The 22,655-nt window shown below is 38.8% G+C and overlaps 1 protein-coding gene across 2 annotated transcripts in view; it reads right to left on the bottom strand.

The window, feature by feature from the left end:
- Positions 1-11,412: 11,412 nt before the first annotated feature.
- The window catches only part of AGPS (alkylglycerone phosphate synthase), an 80,304-nt gene continuing 69,061 nt past the window's right edge, over positions 11,413-22,655 (bottom strand). For both annotated transcript variants that reach the window (XM_042874621.1, XM_042874620.1), the window contains 3 exons: positions 22,523-22,622; positions 21,724-21,781; positions 11,413-15,122 (listed from right to left, as the gene is read on the bottom strand). In XM_042874621.1, the coding sequence (XP_042730555.1) occupies positions 15,001-15,122; positions 21,724-21,781; positions 22,523-22,622 (280 nt within the window). In that variant the 3' untranslated portion in view covers positions 11,413-15,000. The remainder of the gene's footprint in view (positions 15,123-21,723; positions 21,782-22,522; positions 22,623-22,655) is intronic.

Genomic DNA, 22,655 nt, shown 5'->3' with positions numbered 1-22,655 from the left:
TAGATCTCTGCTGTTGTACAGGAAGGGCAACTTCCCATAGGAGGAAATCTGCCTGGGCCTGTATGCCATGTTGATTGTGGGACTGCACTAAGGGGAGAGACAAGGGGAGCAGACCTGGAACTATAGTGAAGCTCAAGGGCTCATAAGAAGTGTCACATCTTCCTCAGCTGGGACAGGGAAACAACGTAACATGCTGATTGATCTTCTGAAGAAAAGCTTTTTCCCTGAATGTTTTCTATGAGAATGATCTTTTCTGATGTTGCAGTTTTACATCTCATTATTGCAGCTCTAACTTTTACCCAGAGCAGAGCAAGTCCTGAACTGCACTATCTGTACAGAGGTTTAAATGTCTCGCAGCCTGGAATCCTTGGAGCAGATACCCTGACTCAATCCACGAGAGAGAAAGATAACTGTCAAAAAGGAAGCCGGTGAATTCAGGTTTATAGCAAACTGCCCTGTGCAGGCTGAATTCACATGAGTTTGTCGCAGACAGTTCATTACTCGTGGCTGGGCTAGGGGCCCACAAAACATTTGAGGAGTTGCTGGCCTTTAGTAAGGCCATTAAAAATGAACAGCATCAATAAATATTCTTCTTGTTATGCTTCCAGAGAGCCCACAGGTTAAATGAACTGGGAATCTTCCTTCTCTGATCAAGGATCCTCCAGATCACAACTGATACTATAAAAGAATCAACAGAAGGAGCTTGCCAAACCAGCCACTGCCTTTCTAGAAGGCACTGACAGCAGTAGCAACCAGTTTGCTCAGCTTTTCCTGTGAAATCTTAAGACTGTCAAAAAGCACACAAGCAAATGGGCTGTAACTTTGAAAGGCATTTACTCTAAAAATAAATTTTAAGAATCTTGTTAACTCTGAAAAACAAAGGTTTTAATCACACCATCTAAACTCAGAAATGAGGTAATACCAGACTGTCCCCGGCTGCATGGTGGCAATAGGAAACACATTTGAAGAACAGAGAAGTCCAGAAACTCTGAGGAAATACTCTATCATCCTGGATACATTTTTTTTTTCTCCCCTCGATATCATCTTAGCATTCAAACGTTCACTGTCTAGCTTTAAAGTGAGAGTTAACGTTCAAGGTCTTCCAGCCAGAGTTAAATGAAGATTTACTGTATCCTCAGACCGCTTTCGGCCAGTGCTACAGAGCACAGGAGACAGAGACCTCTTTATCTTGTACCTAAGTCCAGCATGGCTGAGGGGAGACAGCTGTATTTGTCAGTGAGGGCTCAGACCAAATGCTGGGAAATGGGGTTGCTCTGCCAGTGAGCATATACATAGCTCTCACTGTAGCTCCAAATTATAAAAAGGTATTTCTGAAAAGGGCTCAGGATGGACGCAGGCCAACCTGCAGACGCATGAAGCACTTAGAGTAACAGACACGCCTGGAAAAGGGGCCAGAAACATCCACTTCAGACCACTGTGGCCAATTAGAAAATAACGATACAGGCACACGAAGCAGAGGGGACCAAGAGGTTCATATGCTACACTGAACGCCAATTCATTGATTTATAAGCTGACCTCTGGTGCAGCCACTGCTTACTGTCTTGATTCAACATAGGCCCAAGTCTTGTTGCATCTCTTTTCTTTTTTCCTGTCTGTTCTTCCCCCTTTCTTTGTTTTAAGGGAAGGAAAGAGGTAAAAAATAAAATAAAATAAAATAGAGGTAAGACCGTAAGCACTGCTAGTCATTTCACAACAGAGTTGTATCACCTAACAGAGTTCGCATCATTTTTCTTGCTGAGCTTTGATCTGCCCTCCTCAAAGAAAGCAGTCACTTTGCAAAGCAGTTAATCTTTATCACACTCATTGCTGTGCATACATTTTAAAATCTGATTTAAAAAAAGTCAATTACAGATATCCCATGGGCAGGAATGTTAGGCAATTTGTGCACATCGCTTTACAAGCTTATTTGCAGGTCTAAATTAAAATAAACAAGGTGGGGGGAAGGGAAGGTTGTTATTCTTAGAATTGTGTTGGTTTATGAAAAAGTCATCCCAGATATAAATCAAATGTGAGGGTATCAGAACTAAAATGCAAAGAAGATCTGGGGAGCTGAGATACACCTCCTCAGGAGTGCACTGCTAAGAGGAGCAAAGCTCTTTTCACATACAAGTTCAGCTCTGGATCAGCACATCTTATGTTTCCCAGTGCTACGATGACTGCTTTCTTACCATGAATCCCAGCCAGTACTCCTGCAGCTTTTCCAGGCTCATTCAGGATGAAGCATTCTCTCTTATTTTAGACATTTACACATCACTGATTCGCTGGGGTGGGAGACCAAGTTCATGGAAAAAAGAAAGCGTATTTAAACTGCATATTAAAGTACCATCAATTTGTCATCTAGAGGAACAAAAAATAGAAAAACCAGTGCTGTCCAACTTCAGTACTTCACCAGTCATTGTAGCAATGGGGCAGAGCGCCAGGGGCCCTTTGTCAGAGCCACTGAGATCTGTTACCATATGGAAACTCATCGGCTATTTAGCATAGTCTATGAGAAAAAGGCAGTCATGCATTGCAAGGCAAGATACATGCCTGTATGGCAATTAGTACCACAAACACACCCTAGTGTAAAATTTGCCAATTCTACACAACTTTTCCTCATGAACTACAACCTTGACACAAAGCTGCTCTTCCTTGGTAGCACTCACCAAGTGCTTCGCTTTACGAATATGTGTATGTGTAGGTGAGTGTGTTAGTGCAATATCCCCGAATCCTGACCTGCTTTGCCACCTCAAACCCTCACCAGCCTTGTCACTGTGTTCACTGGGCCGGGCTCAGCATCAGGTGGCCAAAGAGGCACTGCTGGGTCAGCAGGTGCTGTAGGGATGAGGCTTGGGTATTCGCCAAGGGTGGTAAATCTCAGTGCCAAATTTCTGCAGTACTAGAGCTACCAGCCTGGATCGTGTTAGCAGAGGACAAAAATCATGACAGAGCTCTGATCCAAAACTAATCTGTGCCTAAGAAATATATATGCCTGCAACTAAAACTGGTTGTTTCTGGCAAACAGCATGGACTCTGCAAATACTGTATTAGGCAGAGAATTTGCCCTACGCACATTTCTAGGCATTTATACATCCCGGATATAGCCATTTTAAATGCTCAAACACCTAACTGTACCTACACTCACATCCACCTGGGTTTACATGCTTGGTTTGCAAGTGCCCCTGTTGTTTTGGCGAACAAAACCTTGTTCTGACAGCTGCTACTGTATCAGGTACATCAGAGCCATCTTTAGGAACATAACTGCACAGACAGAAATAGCCTAATTTCAAGCTTAGTTGCATTCCTAAACTGCATATTCCGATCCAAATTCCTATCTAATATACATTTGTACCATTTTTCCTTCAGCTATTGCTGGGGTTTGCCAAGTCTGTAGCAAACCCTGCCTGGTCTTCAAAGAGAAATAAGTACATATTGCAACAGACACTGATGAGCTTAAATTGGATTTGGCAAGTTTAAATTTGGGATAATTGTGTTTCCTTTGTTGTTTTGTTGGTTTTTTTTTTTTTTTTCCTATGCAAAGTGATTAGTATGGATGTTGGCATCTGTCGCTACTTTTAATCTGTTTAAAACTTTATTGGCACATTCATATAAGGTAAGTAAATACTTTTTTCATGAGCCTATAAAACATCATTAGTTTATTTTTTCATCGTGTCAGCTTGGATAAGTATCGCTTGGTGCCTGTACATCTTCATGAGGATTTTATTATTTATTTTGATTTAAACTAAACTAAAACCAAGACCTGTCCCAAAGCCCCGAGCTTCTCTGACAGTCTTTAAAATATACAGCAATAAAAGTGAATTAAACAGGCTCTTGGTGACTTCCAGATGGCAATACACTGGTAACAAATCCACCAGTTTCACCCACTCCATTCAGCACTGCAGTGGATACGTTGCCTGCATCTCTCCCCCCTCAAAGCTGAATGGCACGGGGCAGGCAGGAATGGCCTCCCCCCTCTTGTCAGAACAGCAATCCCATCCATGCCCAAATGCCAGAAGGAAACCCCAGCTTTGCAGACTACTACTCAAGCGTGCAGTTTTTGAGAAACAATAGCTCCAGGACATTTAATTTAGCATTTTAACCACCCAGAGGCATGTTAAAATGGAGAATGAGTCAGGAAAAATGACTGCATTTCTCTAGCTAAAGTCCATTAATTCTCACTGTGGACTACACTGATATGGATTAAAACCACCAAGTTTGCAGCTCATCATGAATTTAAAGAGAGAACATTCTACCCCAGAAGAATCAGGAAACACAAGCACAGATCTGCCACAGGTTTGTTTTCTGGCTGATGAACTGTGAGTGCTCTACAGTGGACAGACCTGACTCAGAGCATTTGATTAGAAATCATCTTCCATTCAGCTGAAATAATCATAACCATTCCCCTTGAGCTTTGAAAACCAGGCAAAGTGGATGAATTATTTTCTTTAAATTAATCAGATCCCAAGAGGAGCAGTGATAGAGGAAAATGTCCTGCGTGAGGAATTCTGCACACCTTTGCCAGCACAAACTAATTAATGTCCCCATCGTTCAAAAAGAAAGCTGACAACAGAAGCAGAAGCACTTTTTTTTTTTAATTTTTTTTTTTTTACTACTTGCAGAACCTGCATACGTAACTCAAAAGAATGCACTATTGTATCCACATGGTGCAAAGCCTACCCTGATGCCTATGGTGTGCTGCATCTGCAGTCCAAGACCAACGCAAACAGGTGAACATTTTAGGTCTGTGCTTGAAAGCAACTACAGCACGAGTAAAAGAAGTGACTAATTCTTTCATCCACCTGTAGGTGGCACTACTGTGGAGGCAGGGCAGCATTTTGGACTGACAGTGAGACCTTGCTTGATTTATAACAATTGGCACATCTTGAAAGACAATGGCAACTAAAATTAGGATCTTCAGGACTGAAATCACAGGTCTGCAAACAAATGGGATGGAAAGATAGAGCAAACAATGGGATTAGAGCAAAGTACATTTTCTAAAGTCAGTTTTCTGCTCCACCCACACAATTCTTCCTTTTGCATCCATGGCAAACACAACAACCCTTTTGGATACAAGATGCCAATCACTTGTTTAAACACCTGTTCCTCCACTGCCTCCCACACTCCTTCCTCACACAGCACACAGGAAAATGTGCTTTCAGCATGTTCTGCTTTTTCAATGCACGGAAAAATCATTCAGAAGTTTGAAAGAAATGCAGTTCTCCTTCATCACCCCCTTAAGCCCCGAAGCCAGATGGAAGACCTTTTATTCTACTTTCAGTGGAGTCAAACAATACACATCAAGGATATCAGCAGCACACTGATGTCAATATGATCCATAAGTTTCACTCTTACTACCATTGTTACTGAAGTACAGAGAAACTAAGCATTAGACATTGAACCTGCCTAGCTTTTCGTGTTCTTCTTCAGAAAATTGAGATTCTTTAGGGAGGAAAATCTTCCTAAATTACCCCTTCTTCACCTTCCCTGTCTGCAAGAGTGACTGGCCAATGCCCCAAATCCAAAGCTACAGATTAAGCCCATTCCCCCCAGCACCTACAGACAGCAACTTCATCCAGGTTCCTCCCTTATTCCTCCTGCACCCCAGCTGCCCGGTGCTGATTAGAACACACCACAGGTGTGAGAACCCATATGGCCACAGAGCAGGGGTGGGGGGTTTGCTGTGGGGGTGGCATCCATTTTGGTGCATTGAGGGCTAAAGCTTTCTCTCCTGCGGTAGGACAAGGAAACCTCTGAGCAGCCCCACACGGTGCTGATGCCAGATACTGGTGAACCTTGGAGCTGTATCCAGCTCTGCAGCTTGCTTTTGCCACTCTATTCCCCCTAGTTTCTCAGCATCCCAAAAACAAAGAGCTTCAGATGCACAAGCCACTCTTGCAGTTGGAAAAAGCACAAGTATGCAACTTAAGTAAATACAATTCAGTTGTTCCAATAAAACCGAAAACAGAAAAATGACTTAAAATAACGTACATTATTTTAAATTGCAATTTCTTTTTATACATTCACTTTTATTGCCTTACTCTGTAAAATAAATCCAGGACCTGATTTACTTTAATAAAAGTTTAATTTCCCATCTTGGTTTCAGTTCTGTACTCTTAATCTATCCTACAACCAGCCTTCCGACAGGAAAGGAACGTGTGCAGCTGGGAATTTTTACAGGCATGTTCTACCCAGGTCACAGCAATACAGTGGTTAAGAAAAAATTCAATTGCAATATTTCAAAATATGAAAAAATTCCACCATATAGAATTTTTGTTTGGTGCATGTTGTTTTTTCTCTTCCACACATATCATTTCCACAAAGCAGCAAAGACTGAAATGGAGCAGATCATCAGATCCAAAAGCTGAGCACATGCATCAATATTTCACCACCACCTATTTCCAAATTGAGAAAAATGAGACACAAAAGAGAAAAATATTGAAACCAAACCAGAAGTATGTCACACACAGACAACACAGCGCGGCAGGCAGGAGCCTCCTGCTCTCTGAGGTCTCAGCAGGCCAGGCAAAACTTAGACCCTACTTCCAAAAATCATGAAACAACTTCAGAGCACAAACAGCAATTTCTGCTGGGCAAGCACAACCCATGTACCTAAATACATGTTTTTTCTCACACGTTTTTTCCCTGCCTTGAGAGAAAAGCTGCTTCCACCCGCCCAGAACAGGTGCTGCTTGGCCCCCTGCAAGCCCACTCCCCTCAGGACACCATGGCAGCCATTACACACGTCCTTCCCTGTGCCTCCTTCTCTCCGCTAGGCACTCACTCCAAACCCTCGGCTTAACAGCAGCACGTTTTCAGAAAGATAAAATAACTTGTGTCTCTTACCTTGAGGAGCTCTCCTCTCCAGCCTCTGCCCACCTCGCTGGGCTGCACGGTTCTGGAGGGCAGCTGCTCGGGCCCAGCCCACCCATAGCCCTGGCACCTGGCGCTGATGAGGCCCTGTGGCACAGGTGTGCAGGGCCAGGCCTGCGGCTTCCCCCCACCCTGTGGGGACGGCAGGGCGGGAAGCCTTGTGAGGGGTGAAGAGCCAAAACCCACGTTCTGAGCAAAGAGCACACCTGGAATGAAGTGACAGTCATTTGCAACTATGGGGAGAGATAAAAGTAGCTGTGAGATGTCTCACTAAGTTCTCCACTGCTCAGAACTGTTTCACATTTGCTGTGTGCTGCCCAGCCTGCAAATGTAGCCTATCAGCATGTAGCCTTAAAAGAAACAGAAGAACATAGAACAACATAAAGCAAAGCTTTTGCTCTTCTATCTTTTGAAGGAGCAGATAAAAATTAGCTTACCCTTTCTGCAACAGCTGCAAGGATAGTTTTGGCCATAGCAAAGGAAAACCATAGGTTAGAAGGACCCAAAGCAGCATAGTATGGCTGAGCTGGGAGATCTACAAACCCAGACACGTAAGAGAGACTTACAAGAGCTACCAGAAAGAATAGGAAATAATGTCACATTTTTATGCATGTCTGCAGAGCTATACACAGCCATATGAATGAAGAGACAGTGATTTCCACTCATCAGCCTCAAAAATGTACTATGTTGTAACTAAATCAGCAGATTTGTTACCATCCTAAATTTATTGTTGCTCCACAGCAGCATAGTCCCTTCTGCTTGGCTGCTGCTGCCAGATGTTCATTTCAGGGTAATTTAGACACAGACACAAGACACTGGCTTGCACTGCCCTTGCTCTGTTTTCCGTTAGTAATTCTCTTAGCTTCCTGGTCGCTATTTCATTAGCAATAAGTCACGCAACAGATAGGTAAAGCAATACAAAGAAATTTTTATTACACGTGCTGATGGATTGTGCTGTCTGCTGAAATTTTGCAGATTGAAAGCCCCAATGCTCCAGGTTGCAATGCTAACCTTCATACCACACAAGAGCTCTAAAAAGCCTTTCTTTCTCTACCTCCTCTGGTGCAGCAGTCACTCAACCCCTCAATCTAAAACCATAATTCCTGCTTCCTTAACTACATGCCAGCAATAACATGGAAGGACTCCACACCTCTGAAGTTAGACCAACTCCTCATTGGGAGAACAGCTAACATGCATACTCTTACTAACATGCATACAGATCCAGTTCACTGCTCTCTTCTCCAGTGTCTTTTCTCTCTCTGCAACTTTTTTTTCACAGCTTGTTCTTGTTCCCTGCAGTCTGCTTTAAAAGGATCTGTCCTCTCAAGGAAGCCAGCAGCTTCTTTTCTTTGTGTTTCTGTGATAAAATATGCTAAACAGAAAATGAGGTCTTGGTCATAGCAAAGTTAAAAACATTAACAAAGAATGGCAAAACCAATGGCAACTTATTATTTTGTTACAGAAAACAAACAAACAAACAAAACAACCTAACTAGTAGAACAGTGCTGTCTTGTATTTCCAGAAGCAGCAGTACTGAACAGATCAGTTTGATTTGTGGCTGACCCACTCATTAAAGTTTTTAAAGGTTCAAGAAGAACTGCAAGGCAGAACACGCCAACCATCTGGCATCTCAGCTTTTCTCTTTCTTGCTATCAAAAAGGTAGGGTATTTCTCTCTCACTCACACACACACACACACAAAGCCCAAACAACTAACCAAAAACTGTAGAAACTTGATTTGTTGAGACTTCTACCTTGTTCAAGCTTTGCTGAAGAATTCCATGAAGCTCAAAAGCTTTGGTGATAACAACAGGAGGACAAATGAGCAAAATGAGCAGTGAAGAGATCTATTTCCTTTTTCTTTTCTTTTTTTTAAAGGAATCTTGACCAAGTACAAAATTCTGTCACAAGAAAGTCAAGGAAAATTTTTGTATATATCTAAGGCTATGCACTAAACCTAACGTGGTCAGTATCATATCCAAGTCGTGTGAACAAATATCATTCTAAATCCGAATTTTTTTTCCAGTGTTCAGCTCACCCATGTCTTCCTCACATTTGCTTTCTAACGTTAGCCAGATTTACTTCCTGTAATGGCTGGGTTTTATTGCCTCATCTCCGCATGTATTTACCCAGCTGCTATGTATTTGCTAGGTGAGCATGTTTCAAAAGGGCTTTTAACCCTTGCCTCTGGGCAGTCAGGATTTCCTGTTCAGCAGCAGTAATAGAGTGAAACAGGAAACAGTGATGGCTGCTACCACTGGGTGGAAGGAAAAAAGGTCAACTGCTGCATTTGTACCTTCTCATTACTCCCATACCCTCAGACTTGTGGCTATCAGGATTGCTGTACAACCATTTATCATTGCCACAATTAATAATCAATCTATGAGTAATTAAATTAGTCAAATTGTCCTGCCTGCACATAGATCTATCCAAATCAACCTTTTATGTTTTCAGTATTTGCTGACCTTCACTTGAGCACATAACATCAATACCATTCAATCAAACTCAGCTTTGAACACTTACTTTACTGAACTAGCACTGATTGGTGCAATAGCAATGCCAGATGTCCATATGCTTAGCATTAGTGTTATGCATGGGAACAGAGCCCAGCCCTTCTAGTAGCCTGAAACAGAAATACTTTTAATAAGGCCTTGTTGTGAGACTGTCAATTTTATATTTTATTCTGTAGTGTTGAGATGTGATATTGAACCAAACTGCAAAGTTTTGGAAGTCATTTGGCATTCTGTATCATTAGGAAAAATGTTAACTTTAATTTTAAGAAAAAAGTCCAATTTGATGTGAAGCTCAAAAAACAGCAGCACATTGTACTTTACATTACTAGGTGCACAGTGTTTTGCCTGTCATCTCCTTTGCTATACATGCCCTCATTGCTGTGACCAGCTCTTCCATTTTATGCTTTAGAAGGCTATAGCACTACACTAAGTGCATTCATTTGAAGCTGTTATGTCTCCCATTTTCACCATGAAAGCAGAGACGGACTGAATGCTCCTCAAACAGGAATATCATACTGGAGTTTCTGAACTGTCAATTGAAACAAATTTAGTTTTATTCTGAATCCAAATGAAACGTACATAAAGTTTCCCATAGAAAAGTTCCATGCTTTGTTTTTCCCAAAGTCCCCAAACCCCAAATTCATAAGAGAAACATTTCACAGCATTTCAGTAGATGTATGTATTATTGCAACTAACATTGGTGATTACCACAAGATTTTAAAAAACTGTATCTCAAATATTTTTGAAACCAAGTTGTTAACTTCACATTGACAGCACTGGTGTTTTTCAGATACACTATGTCAAACATTTGAAAATTATCTTCAACTATCTCTATATTTGAGCACCATGTCAGACCTTAAAGCCGAATATGAACAAGGCAATCTTCTGCCAATCCCTTTCTGCAGGAAGCAGCTATCAGAAACCAATGGTTTTTCCTAAAGGTAATACAAACTGAGAATCAGCAGTGGGACTGCAAAACCATAAACAGTGAGCCTTTAATATCCACACAGCTAGCAAGTCAGGTCCCATTTATTTATTTTAAAGAACACCAATAGGATCTGGCTATCATTCTGAGACAAGTATATCATTATCTAAGACCTCCTTCATATTAAGTCTATCTAGATCTAAGTAGGAATTACTGTGTTTTTATGCTTTTAATAGTAGAGAAACATTCAAATAAAATGTTTCCTGTGAGCAAAGACATGAAATTTTGTATAATATTGAGAAACATGCAATTAAAACTCTTGTTCCCTGCATACTTTGGCTCTTGCAGGCTTTTTTTAATAATATGCATTGAAGAATTTACATTAGTACAAGACAACTCAACAAATTACAGAATCGTTTGAGTTGCTAGGGACTCTTAAAGGCCATCTAGTCCAATTCCCCTTCAATGAACAGGAACACCTACAACTCCATCACGTTGCTCGGAGGCCCCATCCAGCCTATCCTTGAATGTCTCCAGGGACAGGACATCACCACCTCTCTGGGCAACCTGTTCCAATGCCTCACCACCCTTACTGTAAAATCTCCCTTCCTTTAGTTTGAAACCATTTCCCCTTGTGCTATCACAGCAGGCCCTGCTAAAGAGTCTGTCCCATTCCTTCTTATAGTCCCTCTTTAGATACTGAAAGGTCGCTCTCAGGTTACCCTGGAGCCTTCTCCGGGCTGAAGAGCCCCAGCTCTCTCAGTCTGACTTCTTAGGAGAGGAGTTCCATCCCTGAGATCATTTCTGTGGTACTCCCCTGGATGTGCTCCAACAGGTCCATGCCTCTCCTGCACAGAGGGCACCACATCTGGTCAAGCAAGATGTAATTCCAGTCATTCTAGTTTAAAGGGCATAAAAGCATTAGAGCGACTATGCAGCTAACATATCTTCTGCTCACATATGCTTTGTAAATACAGTTCTTTCAATCATATTCTAAGACTGCTACCAAGTAGGTTTTAAATCAGATGTGCACATATTAGCAGAAAGGTATCTACTACAATAGTTTAAGCACAAAAGATAAGGTAAGACAAGATATGCTCCTGCATTACATTGACAGAGCAGCAGAAGGTGGCTTTGTTGTTCAAATCAGAAAAATGAGGAAGAGAAATTTCTGAGCTATGTAGGCTTAAGGTTTTCAAGTGCTTTGCATTGCATGGGAGAAAAAAGCAGAACTTCTATTAGCATACATTCACAAATTTAACCTATTTCTCTTTACTAGTGCTCAAACCTTCCTATGACTATACCTTGGGTCAGTTTGCCATCAAACTAAAATCAATCAAAAATGACAAGTTTAGAGAATATATTTTCTTAGCTTCAGCACAGAAACACATACTGGTTTAGGCCCATTTTGCTTTTATTAATAATATAAGGTTCTATTATCTCTTAACATTACAACTGAAAGTTTTACAGTTAATCTCACACTAAAATGACAAACACTGTTTGGCTTTATTTGCAAAAGTTGAATTACAACTTTGATGAACACACATTTCCAAGATTTGAGAAATGACTTGTGTTTTCTGGATTTCAGTGCTAATGTATCCCTGCCTTTGAAATTGGTTTAAGTTAATTAACATTGCTATGGAAGAACTATTTGGCCTGATCTTTGTTCATAGCTGTAAGGCAAAGATGACATCTTAATGTAACTACTGTATTGTGAGTAAAGTCAAGAAGAGACTTTTTTTTCTTCAAATAAGATGTAGAGCCTGTGGCAATTTTCATATTTTCTTTTATGACATTCTCTTCCAAATTTTCAGAAAGCTCTAATCCAATGTAAATAGATCTCGTAGTCATGCCATACTCACTCAGCACCTTTCTTCCAAGAGAACCAAAGCTGTGTAACAATATGTCATGACAATCTTAAGTAAAACTGTTTGTAACCTACATATAGCCAAAATAGTTAACCAAATGAAAAAAGTTATGTGGTATACCAAGGTACACTTTTGATCTACATGGATTATAGGAGGCAATGCAACAATGGATCAAGCTTCCTCTCCAAATAGGCTGCAGCTAGTGGAAAGCCTTTCTCAAGAAAGTAAGAGAATAAAGAAGGAAAAGAGTGGTGGAAGACATAATACTAAAAGGGAAAATTTCTTTTAAATGGGCTCCTGAACTTGTACAATGCTTCACTATCTTCATTAGGAATTTAGATGTGAAATAATTAAAGACATCAGTACTATATTGTTTTAACTATAATTTCACTGAGTTCAAGTCAGTTTTTAAGATAGAAAAAATATTTAGGAAGACAGCCATCAGGTGGTCATTAGCAAAAACATCCATTATAGTTGTAGTTCATCTTCTCCTCGGTGTTACGCAACAATATAACTTTGGGACTCCTATAACATGTTATTTCACCTTCCCATAGGACAACTGATACGCAGTAAAAATCTTTACTGCATTTTAAATAAGTTCAACAGCCAGTGGCTACTTGAAGATTAGAAATAGAAAGCATACATAAGTTTTACCTGTGGAATTTCAATAAAGCAAGGATTGGGAAAGCCATAGCCAGAAAGTTAGAGTCAGGGCTGAGTACTTCAAGTACTTCAAGTCAAAATCTTAGGACAGGTGTTACTGAATCATGAAACTTGTTCTATGTTTGTGCCATCATTTTACAAAAAGGCTTCACACACTTTCCTCCAAAACTGATTATTCATAGCTAGACAAATAATTTTACTGAGGGACAGATGAAAACACCCTTCATATTTACCAACTCCTAGAAAGGTGCCTATGTTAGTGATAGTAGTCACCGGCAAGATTCCAGCGGTGGTCAAGCAGCCACTATTGTGCAGTATGTGAGATGAGGAATTCCCCTGCATAAACATGGACAGATTCACTTTGCTGAGACATCATTGAGTACACATAAATGAAGGAATACTTAATCACACTGTGAAAAGTCAGTTTCCTAAAGCAAACTCTACCTGTTATTTTGTTTGCTGAAATACAAACTCTGGGCCAAGAACAAAAAAAGAGAAGAATAGACCGTATCAAACTGTCGTGAAATAGACCACCAGAAATAAACCTAGCTGCATTACAAATATTGTGTTAACCACCTATTTCATGTCCTGCAGATTATGAAAAGTTTTCCTTTAGTATTTCGACAGCATGCATTTTGCAGTGATTTTTAACTATTCTTTGGGTTTTCATCATTTCAACTACAGAATTGAAATTAATTTTTACACAAGTTCAAGGTTTTGTCTGATATGCAGTTTCTTGAGCATTTTCTATTCTTTTCATTGTACTACCAAAACTAAGAGCTAATTAAACAGTACTCTAAAATAGTTTAAAAACAATACTTTTTTTTTTTCATCTCATTAAGGGCAATACTAATAAAAAAGGTGTCCAAACTGACACTACAGCGTTGTGAAGCAGTTGGCTAGAGAGACAGTGTCCTCAAAGGCCAGTTCATGGGTTTTTTTTCTTCTTATGCAATCATATACATTAATTATCAAAAAGGTTAATAACATGCTTTAAGAAAATAACCACCCTACAATTGTGTCATGAGTACTGACAAATACTTTTAGTTTGTTTTACTGATCAAGATTCAAGTTTCCATGTAAAAATGCTTACTCGCATACCATACTGATCAAGAAAATATTTCATTTTCTTAAAGTTAAATGGATAATTAAAGTTGCGGCTACTAGTGAAGTAGATAAATGATTCATCAAGGCCATAGGAAACTGTACAAAACTAAAAAGGGAAACCTCACTTTCAGAATGATAGTATGTCCACTTCAGTTTTATTAAACCATTGAGACTGTTTCAAAAGACAGCGCTGGGCAGTTTCACTTGAATAGCCAAAGTTTGTTTCTCTTTTACTGAAAAAGATATTTTGCATTTCTGCAAAATAAACAAAAACAGGAGCAAAACCATACACACTAGGACTGCAGTACAGATGAAGGCAAAGTTTTGTTACAAACCTGTTATTAACATACAGTGAGAAATGTCGATTGTACAAAACTTACAGTGACTGACCTATGATTAATTTAAGATAATCCCAGCAATGCAAATACAACTCAGAACAGCTCAATTGTTTACAATTTTACAATTGTTATTAAGGTGGGAGACTGAGTTTTTTAGAAACAGTTTAGCTTGCATCGTCTTTTTTGATTAAAGCCTACATTTGTGCTTTAAGTATTCGCTGGTTACAAATCTGTTACATACCTAATTCTTCAGCACAGAGAAGTACTCCTTGGTGTAATCTCATCTGTCTCCTAGCAGCTTTCCTTTAGCAAGAGGCTGGGTTGAGCAGCTGCTTCTGTAGAAAACACTGTTGTCAGTCTTTGTTCTCCTTGCAGGGGGATGCTTTAGTAAGAAACAGCTGGCTGTATCCAGCATTGAAAATATTGTCAGCTGTGTTGCCTAGCCAAACTTGGGAAATCAAATTAGCATTTCCTGGTTGGTAATGTACTTTATGCCCAGTGGGTTGTTTAAGAGCATTATAAGTAAAAATCCATAAATGTTAACAGCAATGTTTAAACTTTATTGGGGAGCAGGGGATGGCAAAAATCAATGTAAGATACTAGTTTTAAAGTTTCGGCTATGTTATATTTGATTACTGGGATATCAGTACAATGAACATGGAAGAATTTCAACAGTAATTTTTGAAGAAGTTTCAGTACACCACATTGTGAAGGGCTTTATAAAAGATTTTTGTTTCCAAAGATGTTATTGGGGTCCACATATTCCTTAACAGATCTCAGCATTCCCAGGCCAACATCAGAGATACTCTCCTTCATCCAGCGCTTCCGCAATTTGCCTACTGCAAAAACAAAAACAAAGAGTTTCAATATACGGCAGGATTCTAGGAGCCAATCAATCTTGTGACCATGAATGAATAAACACTGTGTGATAAATGCTTTTATTCAAAAATGAGAAATGTTTTGCTTTATTTGATTTATTGAGCCCACCAGACTATCAAGCTCATTAAGCTCTGCATACTCCCAGAGGAAGACTGTGTTCCACACTGTCTACTTTCTTTAGAAACTATGAAATTTAGATGAAGCTTAGGCTGAAATCACCCGTTCTACTGAAATAGTGCTTGGTAGTAAGTTTTCAAAAGATGAATTTGGTAGTTTTTTTTAAGTAGAAAACCAAATAAGACATCACTAAAAAGTAGAACTCCACACCTCTTGATTGATTTAAAGAATGTGCTCAAGAATCAGAAGCAAACTTAAAACAGTATTGGTTTAAATAACAAAAAAATATTTTCTAAAGAGAAAGCTTGAAGACTAGTTATCAGTCACAAGCACATCTCGTTTTATTTAAAAAGCTCTGCACAGGCTGGCACTTGCAGACACTATTACACAAAAGCTTATTTTCCATGTTAAAATGGATAGTCACAACGTACACCAAACACAAAGCAAAGCTGAAACACTAGCCATTTAAGAACTCCTTTCACTAAATTCTCACAATGGTTCTGTTAAATGGCCAAGTATTCATACACTAATTAACCAAGTCATCAACTCTGATTTAACAGATCGTGCAAAATATTGGCCATTCTTTCATTAAACATAGCATAGCATTTACCTTGTCAGCCTTACCTTGTCACAACCCATCTGTTAGTATGATGTGATATAGTAAAGAATTGAGAGGCAGATGCTTTAAGAGTATCTGAACCTAAATTCAAGCCACCTTTTGTGCCCTGTTCTCAGGGTAACCATCAAACTGTCATCAGAATAATAAATTACAGAGACACCTCTGGAGAACAGAGTATATTTGTTTATACCTTAAGGAATGAGCTAGTTAGAAAGCCAACTGAAAAAGCAAACGTGAGAAAGAAGGAAATCTGCAGAAATAGAAAGCAACTATTACCAGTATTCATGTAAAGAGCAAAGATTGTAACTGAAGGACAAAAACATTTTTCATGCAGTAGGACTGTGGTAGCCGAGCTCAAAAAAAACCAAAACAAAAAAACACAACCAACCACTCAAGTGCAAACATACCACTGTTACAATTTGACTGAGCAAGTTGATGTAGCTGCCTTTTATCTGGGGGAACTTTAATACTACCACACACAAAAAAATAGGAAAGAGGCATGGATGTGGTTTGTCCATCACCTCAAGCCTCTCTCACTGGCTCATATACAAGCAGCTGAAGAACAGTCATTACCATTCTCAACTGTTATCTGTAATATAGTTTCAGTGAATGTGTCCTGTGGTTATGGATGTAATTGTCCTGAAAAGACTGCAAACAACTGCTCCAACAAGATGGAGCACATTAGAATCACAGCAGGATGCCCAACAGCTAGCATGCCTGCCTCTTTTACACCTCCAGTAATAATGCAATTCCACAAGGAACTGAACTACTGTCTGAGCAGCACCAAACAGTCATTGCATATTTAATGAAGTCGCTCACCAAGTGCTGGAAAACAGAAGGTGCTTGGAGTGCATCATTAGCTCTGTCAAAGTGATAATTTACACATCTATCTTGTCAAATTTTCTATGGTTTATACTTTTGCAATAATAAATCTAACATACATTTGATCAGTGAACTGTGAAGGAAAAAAAAATCTGTACTAGTTACAGTGGTCCTTCACAAACATTCAATGAAAAAGTTCATGAAAATAAGATATACGTGGGTTTTTCAGCTATAGACCATGAAAAGCTTTGTGCAGATGAGATCACTACACAGAAAAGCAATATAGTTTGTTTCACTTCAGGTTAGTTCTGCCCTTTGAGTATTCTTTCTTCCTCTTCTTGTAGGGCAATACAATCAATATCAAGAACGAGAAAAGGAAGAAGAAAATACAGTACCATTAAAACATGTTCCCATGGATGTAAAATGACTACAAGTAGCAAAGTTACTTAATTCTGTTAAGCCTGGCCAGAGAGCAGCTTTGGGCTAAAGGAAGTCCTAACCACTAAAAGGTCTCAGTTGAGCCTGATCCTACCATGGAATACAGAAAACAACCTTTCAGTTTCTAGCCTATGGAAGGTAGGCCATAAAGCCAGGAGGATGTAATTTATTTAAAACTGACAGGAGATCAAATTAATCTCGTTTTATATGCTACGTAACAACTTCATTAATAAAGATTAATTATTTACTCAGCACAACACTGTCGACCACTACAAATTGGTCATATAAGTACTATCCACACCATTATAACCCCAGTCCCTGTGGAACCAGCTAGTAACAAATGCAACTTCTCATTCTTTCATCTTTTTCCTCTAAAGACACCTAATCTTGCATCTTTAATTCTTGAAAACGAATGATGAGAGTAAGTATTCAATTTTTAAAAGTAGCAATTGCTCTACTCCTGACACATGCTAGGACCATAAACATTCACTGCTAGGATGCTAGAATGTTTGCCAAGCATGACCCAGCAGTCAAGACTAGTCAAATTCAATTTGAATCCCCGCTTACTACACACAGTACAAACACCCCAGCATGGCAAAGAGTCTGCTTCAAACAAATCACATACCTCAAACTAGAAAGCCAACAAGGTTGTGCAGTAGCAACTCAAAAAGACAGTCCAAAAGCTGATTTCATTATCATTTTTTGGTTTTACTACCATTATAGACCATGTGTTAAGGAAACACATAAGCTGGAAAAAATGCTTTTTTGCATTTCTGATACATTCTAGTCCATAGTCACAAAGGCTATGTGTGCTCATCTTTGAGGATACAGATGGATGGCTGCTAAGAATCTAGCTATGAATGGAGCTAGCAAACAGCAGGCAGCAATCAGTTTTCTCGCTTAGGAAAATCAAGTACTTGAGCACACATGAACAGGCTTGTAAGGGAAGTTAGTGTAGCTGATGGATCCCAGGAATAGCTCTACCCCCAGCGCAGAATAGATTTACAGCAGTGTGTGGTCCCAGGGGAAATAGGCTCCAGTGGCACTACACATGGCCCTAGACTTCCTCCGCTCCAGTCCTTTCAACGTAAAGAGGCAATTACTGCAGAGCAATAGCTCTAGTAATTTCTGGGAAGCAATAGCTCTGCAGAAGGAGAAACAGTAACGTGGGTCATAAGAAGGATGGGGCTCTTCCAGCTGCAGAATGGTCTTCTTGTAGCTGGTAGTCTCTTAAAGGAAGTGATGTTGCTCTCTTAGAAATTGCTTTCCAGAAATTACTCTTCCAGAGAGAGTTCTGAAATACACTGAGAAAGGTCAGTGCATTAATCTAATACTTCAATAGAAGTTGAGGACTCAGAGTCTTTCGTATTTATTTGGTGAAAAAAGACACCAAAGATGGCACTGCTGTTTTCATCATCAATAGACTAAGGAAGAAAAATACGACTGAGTGATTATTTCACATAATTAGGGTTTCCTCATGTCTGAAAACTGTCAGAGTTTAAACTTCTCATTCTAATTAACAAGTAAGTTCTTAACTTATAAAATTAATCATGGTCAGTCTCCAGTCCTTAACTTGAAGAGGATACTTTTCTTGTATAATGAAAAGTCCATGTGCAATTCTAACTCTACCACTCCCCTAAGGAAATAATTCTAGATATTGTAGTCTGCTTGTATTACTGCAGAGTGCATCTTAAGACATGGCTTCCTAATGATACCACAGAACTGCAGTGTCGAACATGAAACTGACTGCACATCAGTTTTGCTCATCCCTTTCTCTTTCTACTGAGCTTTTCTACATAGATTGCCAGGAAACTGATACAATAACTCACATTTTTATAGAGCCTGGGTTATACTAATCTTTATTTAGTCAATTTGTCTAGAACTAATTTTCTTCTGCTTTCTAAGATGTTATGTGCCTAAATGAATGTATTCTGCTAAAACTTATAGGCTGATAATTACTTTCTTAGGTAACAAGTTGTTAGTTAGAATATCACCTGCAATGGAAAGAATCTATTTTAAGTTCTGCATTGGTGCATAATTTGACAATACAGAAGGGATCAAAGCCAAATCCAGCCCGCTCCCTTCTCATGCTGTACTCTAAAGCAAAAATACTGAGGAGTTTTAACACTGAGGAGTTTTAATCAGTGATATTTCCTAAGCGAATGTTATTTTATGTGTACATAAAAGCATACATTTTATCAAATAGGAATTCAAGAAAAACAAGTCCAGCTATTCCACTCCAAAATACAAGTCACTGTTATACTGAAAGTTCATTACACTGATGTATGTGTCTGGCATTCCTACAGCTTCTTGTGTCCATGAGATGCTTGCTCTAAGAGGCTGGTATTGATACACTTCTGCAATTCCTTTACTGGAAAGTTCCTGTACTTGTATAGCAAGGCTGTGAGCTGTAACCCATCAACAAAAAAAGTTATGCTTCTTTTAAGGTTTAAATCTCAAAAACTGCCATAGGATCAGCAAATACTCTCGCAACGCTGCCGGCTGGCTGAAAGTTAGAATATTTTCTTTAGTTTGAGAAAAGAGAGAATAGATATTGGGATTAAAAAGAATCTGAACTTAAGCCTTTCTGAAATTAGTCTTAATATAAAATAAGGAGTGTTACGATTTTAGTTCTCCTTGTGCATGGTAGCTATGGGCAGACCTGCAGTTAGTATTTTTCCAGCTGTAAAGTAATTTAGAGCTTTGCACATCTCAAACTGTCATATATGACCACTTCTTCACTCAGAGTGGATGAAGATTGACTTAAGCAAGCTTTGTATTTCCTATAGCCTCAAGTCCCAGACTACATCTGTTTTCTTTGATACACAAAACCAGAGTTAAAATAGCTCCATTTATCACAGCATGATTGTAGGCAGACAAACCAGCCTGTCTGCTCCCAGATAGTGAAAACAACTGTTATTAATCACAATTACAAGACAAATACTAAAATAAACTGCACCAGTATTTTCTTTTACCACCCCCACCCCCAACAGACTGATTTTAGCAGAGCTAGGAATGACAGGGCCTGAAGGTCAGTAAATAAAATTGATATTATTACACTAATTTTCAGCAGCACACCTACTATGAACAGAAAAAAAAAAAAAAACTTGTCTTGCCAGACACAAAAAGACTTAAAGCAGAAAAGATTTAGGAACAAGAGAAGTCTAACAGAGATCAAGTTTTCTAAATCTATTAAGTCAGAAAGCTCAAGTATGCAAGGGTATAAAAATGGTATACAAGTAATTTTTTCTTGCCCATGATGCTGTAAGCAAAATTTCAGATGGTGAGGGCAAATGCATTCAATCATGACAAGCTACAGCTGCATTCCAGTTAATGGATGAAATGCTAGTCACAGTAAAATACAGTTGCCACAGCAGGAGAGAGCACAGTAGCAGATCAAGAGGGTAATTTCACATCCATATTTTGAGAACTGACTGGCCCACTATAATACTGTAGCAAAAATTAATCAGAAAACAATACATGCATATTAAAAATACTGAAACTGTTTTCACGTATGTTTTCAATATTTACACATCTTCCAATATTCTGATATTGCAATTTCCATCACAAAGATGTATGCCTGAAACAGCCCTAGATATAAGTTTCAAGCCCTGGAATTCACCAATGCGTTTTAAAACGCTGTTTCTACACTTCAGTTTTTCCCCCACAGGGAGCTTTCTTAGAATTATATAATTTTTATTCTATTTTAAACCATTAGATTTCTTACTCTTTGCTCTTATTTCTGTTGCTGGGCAATGCTCCAAAAGAGTAGAGAAGAAATTTATTTTAAATCAGTTTAGAGAAGTTAGCTACACAAATCAAAAGGAATTCGGAACAGATCTTCCTGACATTCGAGTTTACAGCATTACATGGTAGGAATAGCAAATTAATCAGGCTACCTGAATATGTGGGAAAAGCATATGTAAGTTATCAGGGTAATATTAGACATTTAACTGATTCTAAACCGTACTATTAAAGCACAGAAACAGCTTGCAAAGAAACTAGTAACACATTAAAAATTATTTTCAAACCACAAGAGAGGAGACCGAATAATCAGATGTTAGCAGACAGAAATACAGTTAATATGCATAGTTCAGCTAAATTGTCAAGCAATTTTATGCAGATATTATCACTAGGTGGTTTGGAATTAAGGGTAAACAGTATTCGCCTAACTGCAAGGGGCATTAAGTTGCTCTTCTTAGAGCTGTGAAACTTGTCTATGTAAATGAATATGCTCCTACACAAGGTTCAGTAGAAGCTGCTTATAACAAACTTACAAACTACCTTTTCAGCTTTTCAGATAGCCTATAGATCTCCTACCAAAGGAATGTTTTGAGGCTGCTATTCATAAATACATCATGCTGTGCAAACAGACCAGGACTAGTGATGCTTCTGCTGAACATTTGGTAAAAGGGTGTAAAGTTTCTTGAGAGACTGCCAAAATATATTTGGAGTAATTTAAAAATATTTTGAATGCATTAAATGAAATGTTCTGTTTAAAACTATTTGATGTATTCATGTATACTTACTAGTTTAAAAAAGATTAACATATATGAGAATAATACCTCCATGGTGATGTGACAGACTTCCTCCATTGGCAAGTATTTCTTCTCGAGCAGCCCTCTAGATGGGAAAGATAAGACGTTTGACATTAAATGCACAAGATGTTTGGTTTTAGTCAAATGCTTGCTATAGTAAGCATTTTAACAGGTGTATGAAAAAAGCCAGAAACATGTAGGGTACACAATAACAGTGAACATTTCATCCCAAGTCTGCAGATGAATTTAAGTAGGAATTTTCCAAATGAACCCTATAAAAGCCAAGATATTTCAAAGCACATCTGTTACAACAAAACTATTGTTCCAGAACAGAATATTCTGGATCACTTTCCACTTGCCAAAACTAAATTAGTCTATCAGGCTGGGGAGCTCATCTAGAGGATGGATAAATGCCTACTGAAAAGGAAACAAATTCCCCAGAGTGGCTGAAGTTACTCATTCAGAAAGGAATTTAGATTCAGATTTTTCAAGATTCTGGATGACAAAGTAAGATACTTTAGAAATGACTACTCTTTTGTGCATGAAGCTTGTGGCAAAAAAAAAATATATATATATATATATATATATATATATATAATTTTTTTTTCTATGTTGATGAAGAAATATTTGAACACTTTCATGCTAAAATACTCACTTTGCACTCCTTGGTACCCTGTTTAAGGTCTACTTCTCCTAGCTGCTAATATCAAAGTTTTATAAGTAGATTATTACGATTTTTCCTACAAAACTCAGTTAGCTTGGCCAACAAGTTTGGCATACATTACAGAATATTAACTTCCTTAACTGACACACTTATATACTTTACCTCAATTTCTTCATAGACATGAATAGGATCACTAATCCCTCTGTAGTTAAAGGCAAAGTAGAAATAGACACATGCACCTGCATCGTAAGTTTGTGTCACCCTGCAGAAGAAAACTGCATTACAAACAGAGCTT

The sequence above is a fragment of the Lagopus leucura genome, unplaced genomic scaffold (assembly GCF_019238085.1).
Source record: "Lagopus leucura isolate 7727_CA_CO unplaced genomic scaffold, USGS_WTPT01 Super-Scaffold_100012, whole genome shotgun sequence".
Classification (NCBI taxonomy): domain Eukaryota; kingdom Metazoa; phylum Chordata; class Aves; order Galliformes; family Phasianidae; genus Lagopus; species Lagopus leucura.
This window is presented reverse-complemented; position numbering and strand designations above follow the sequence as displayed.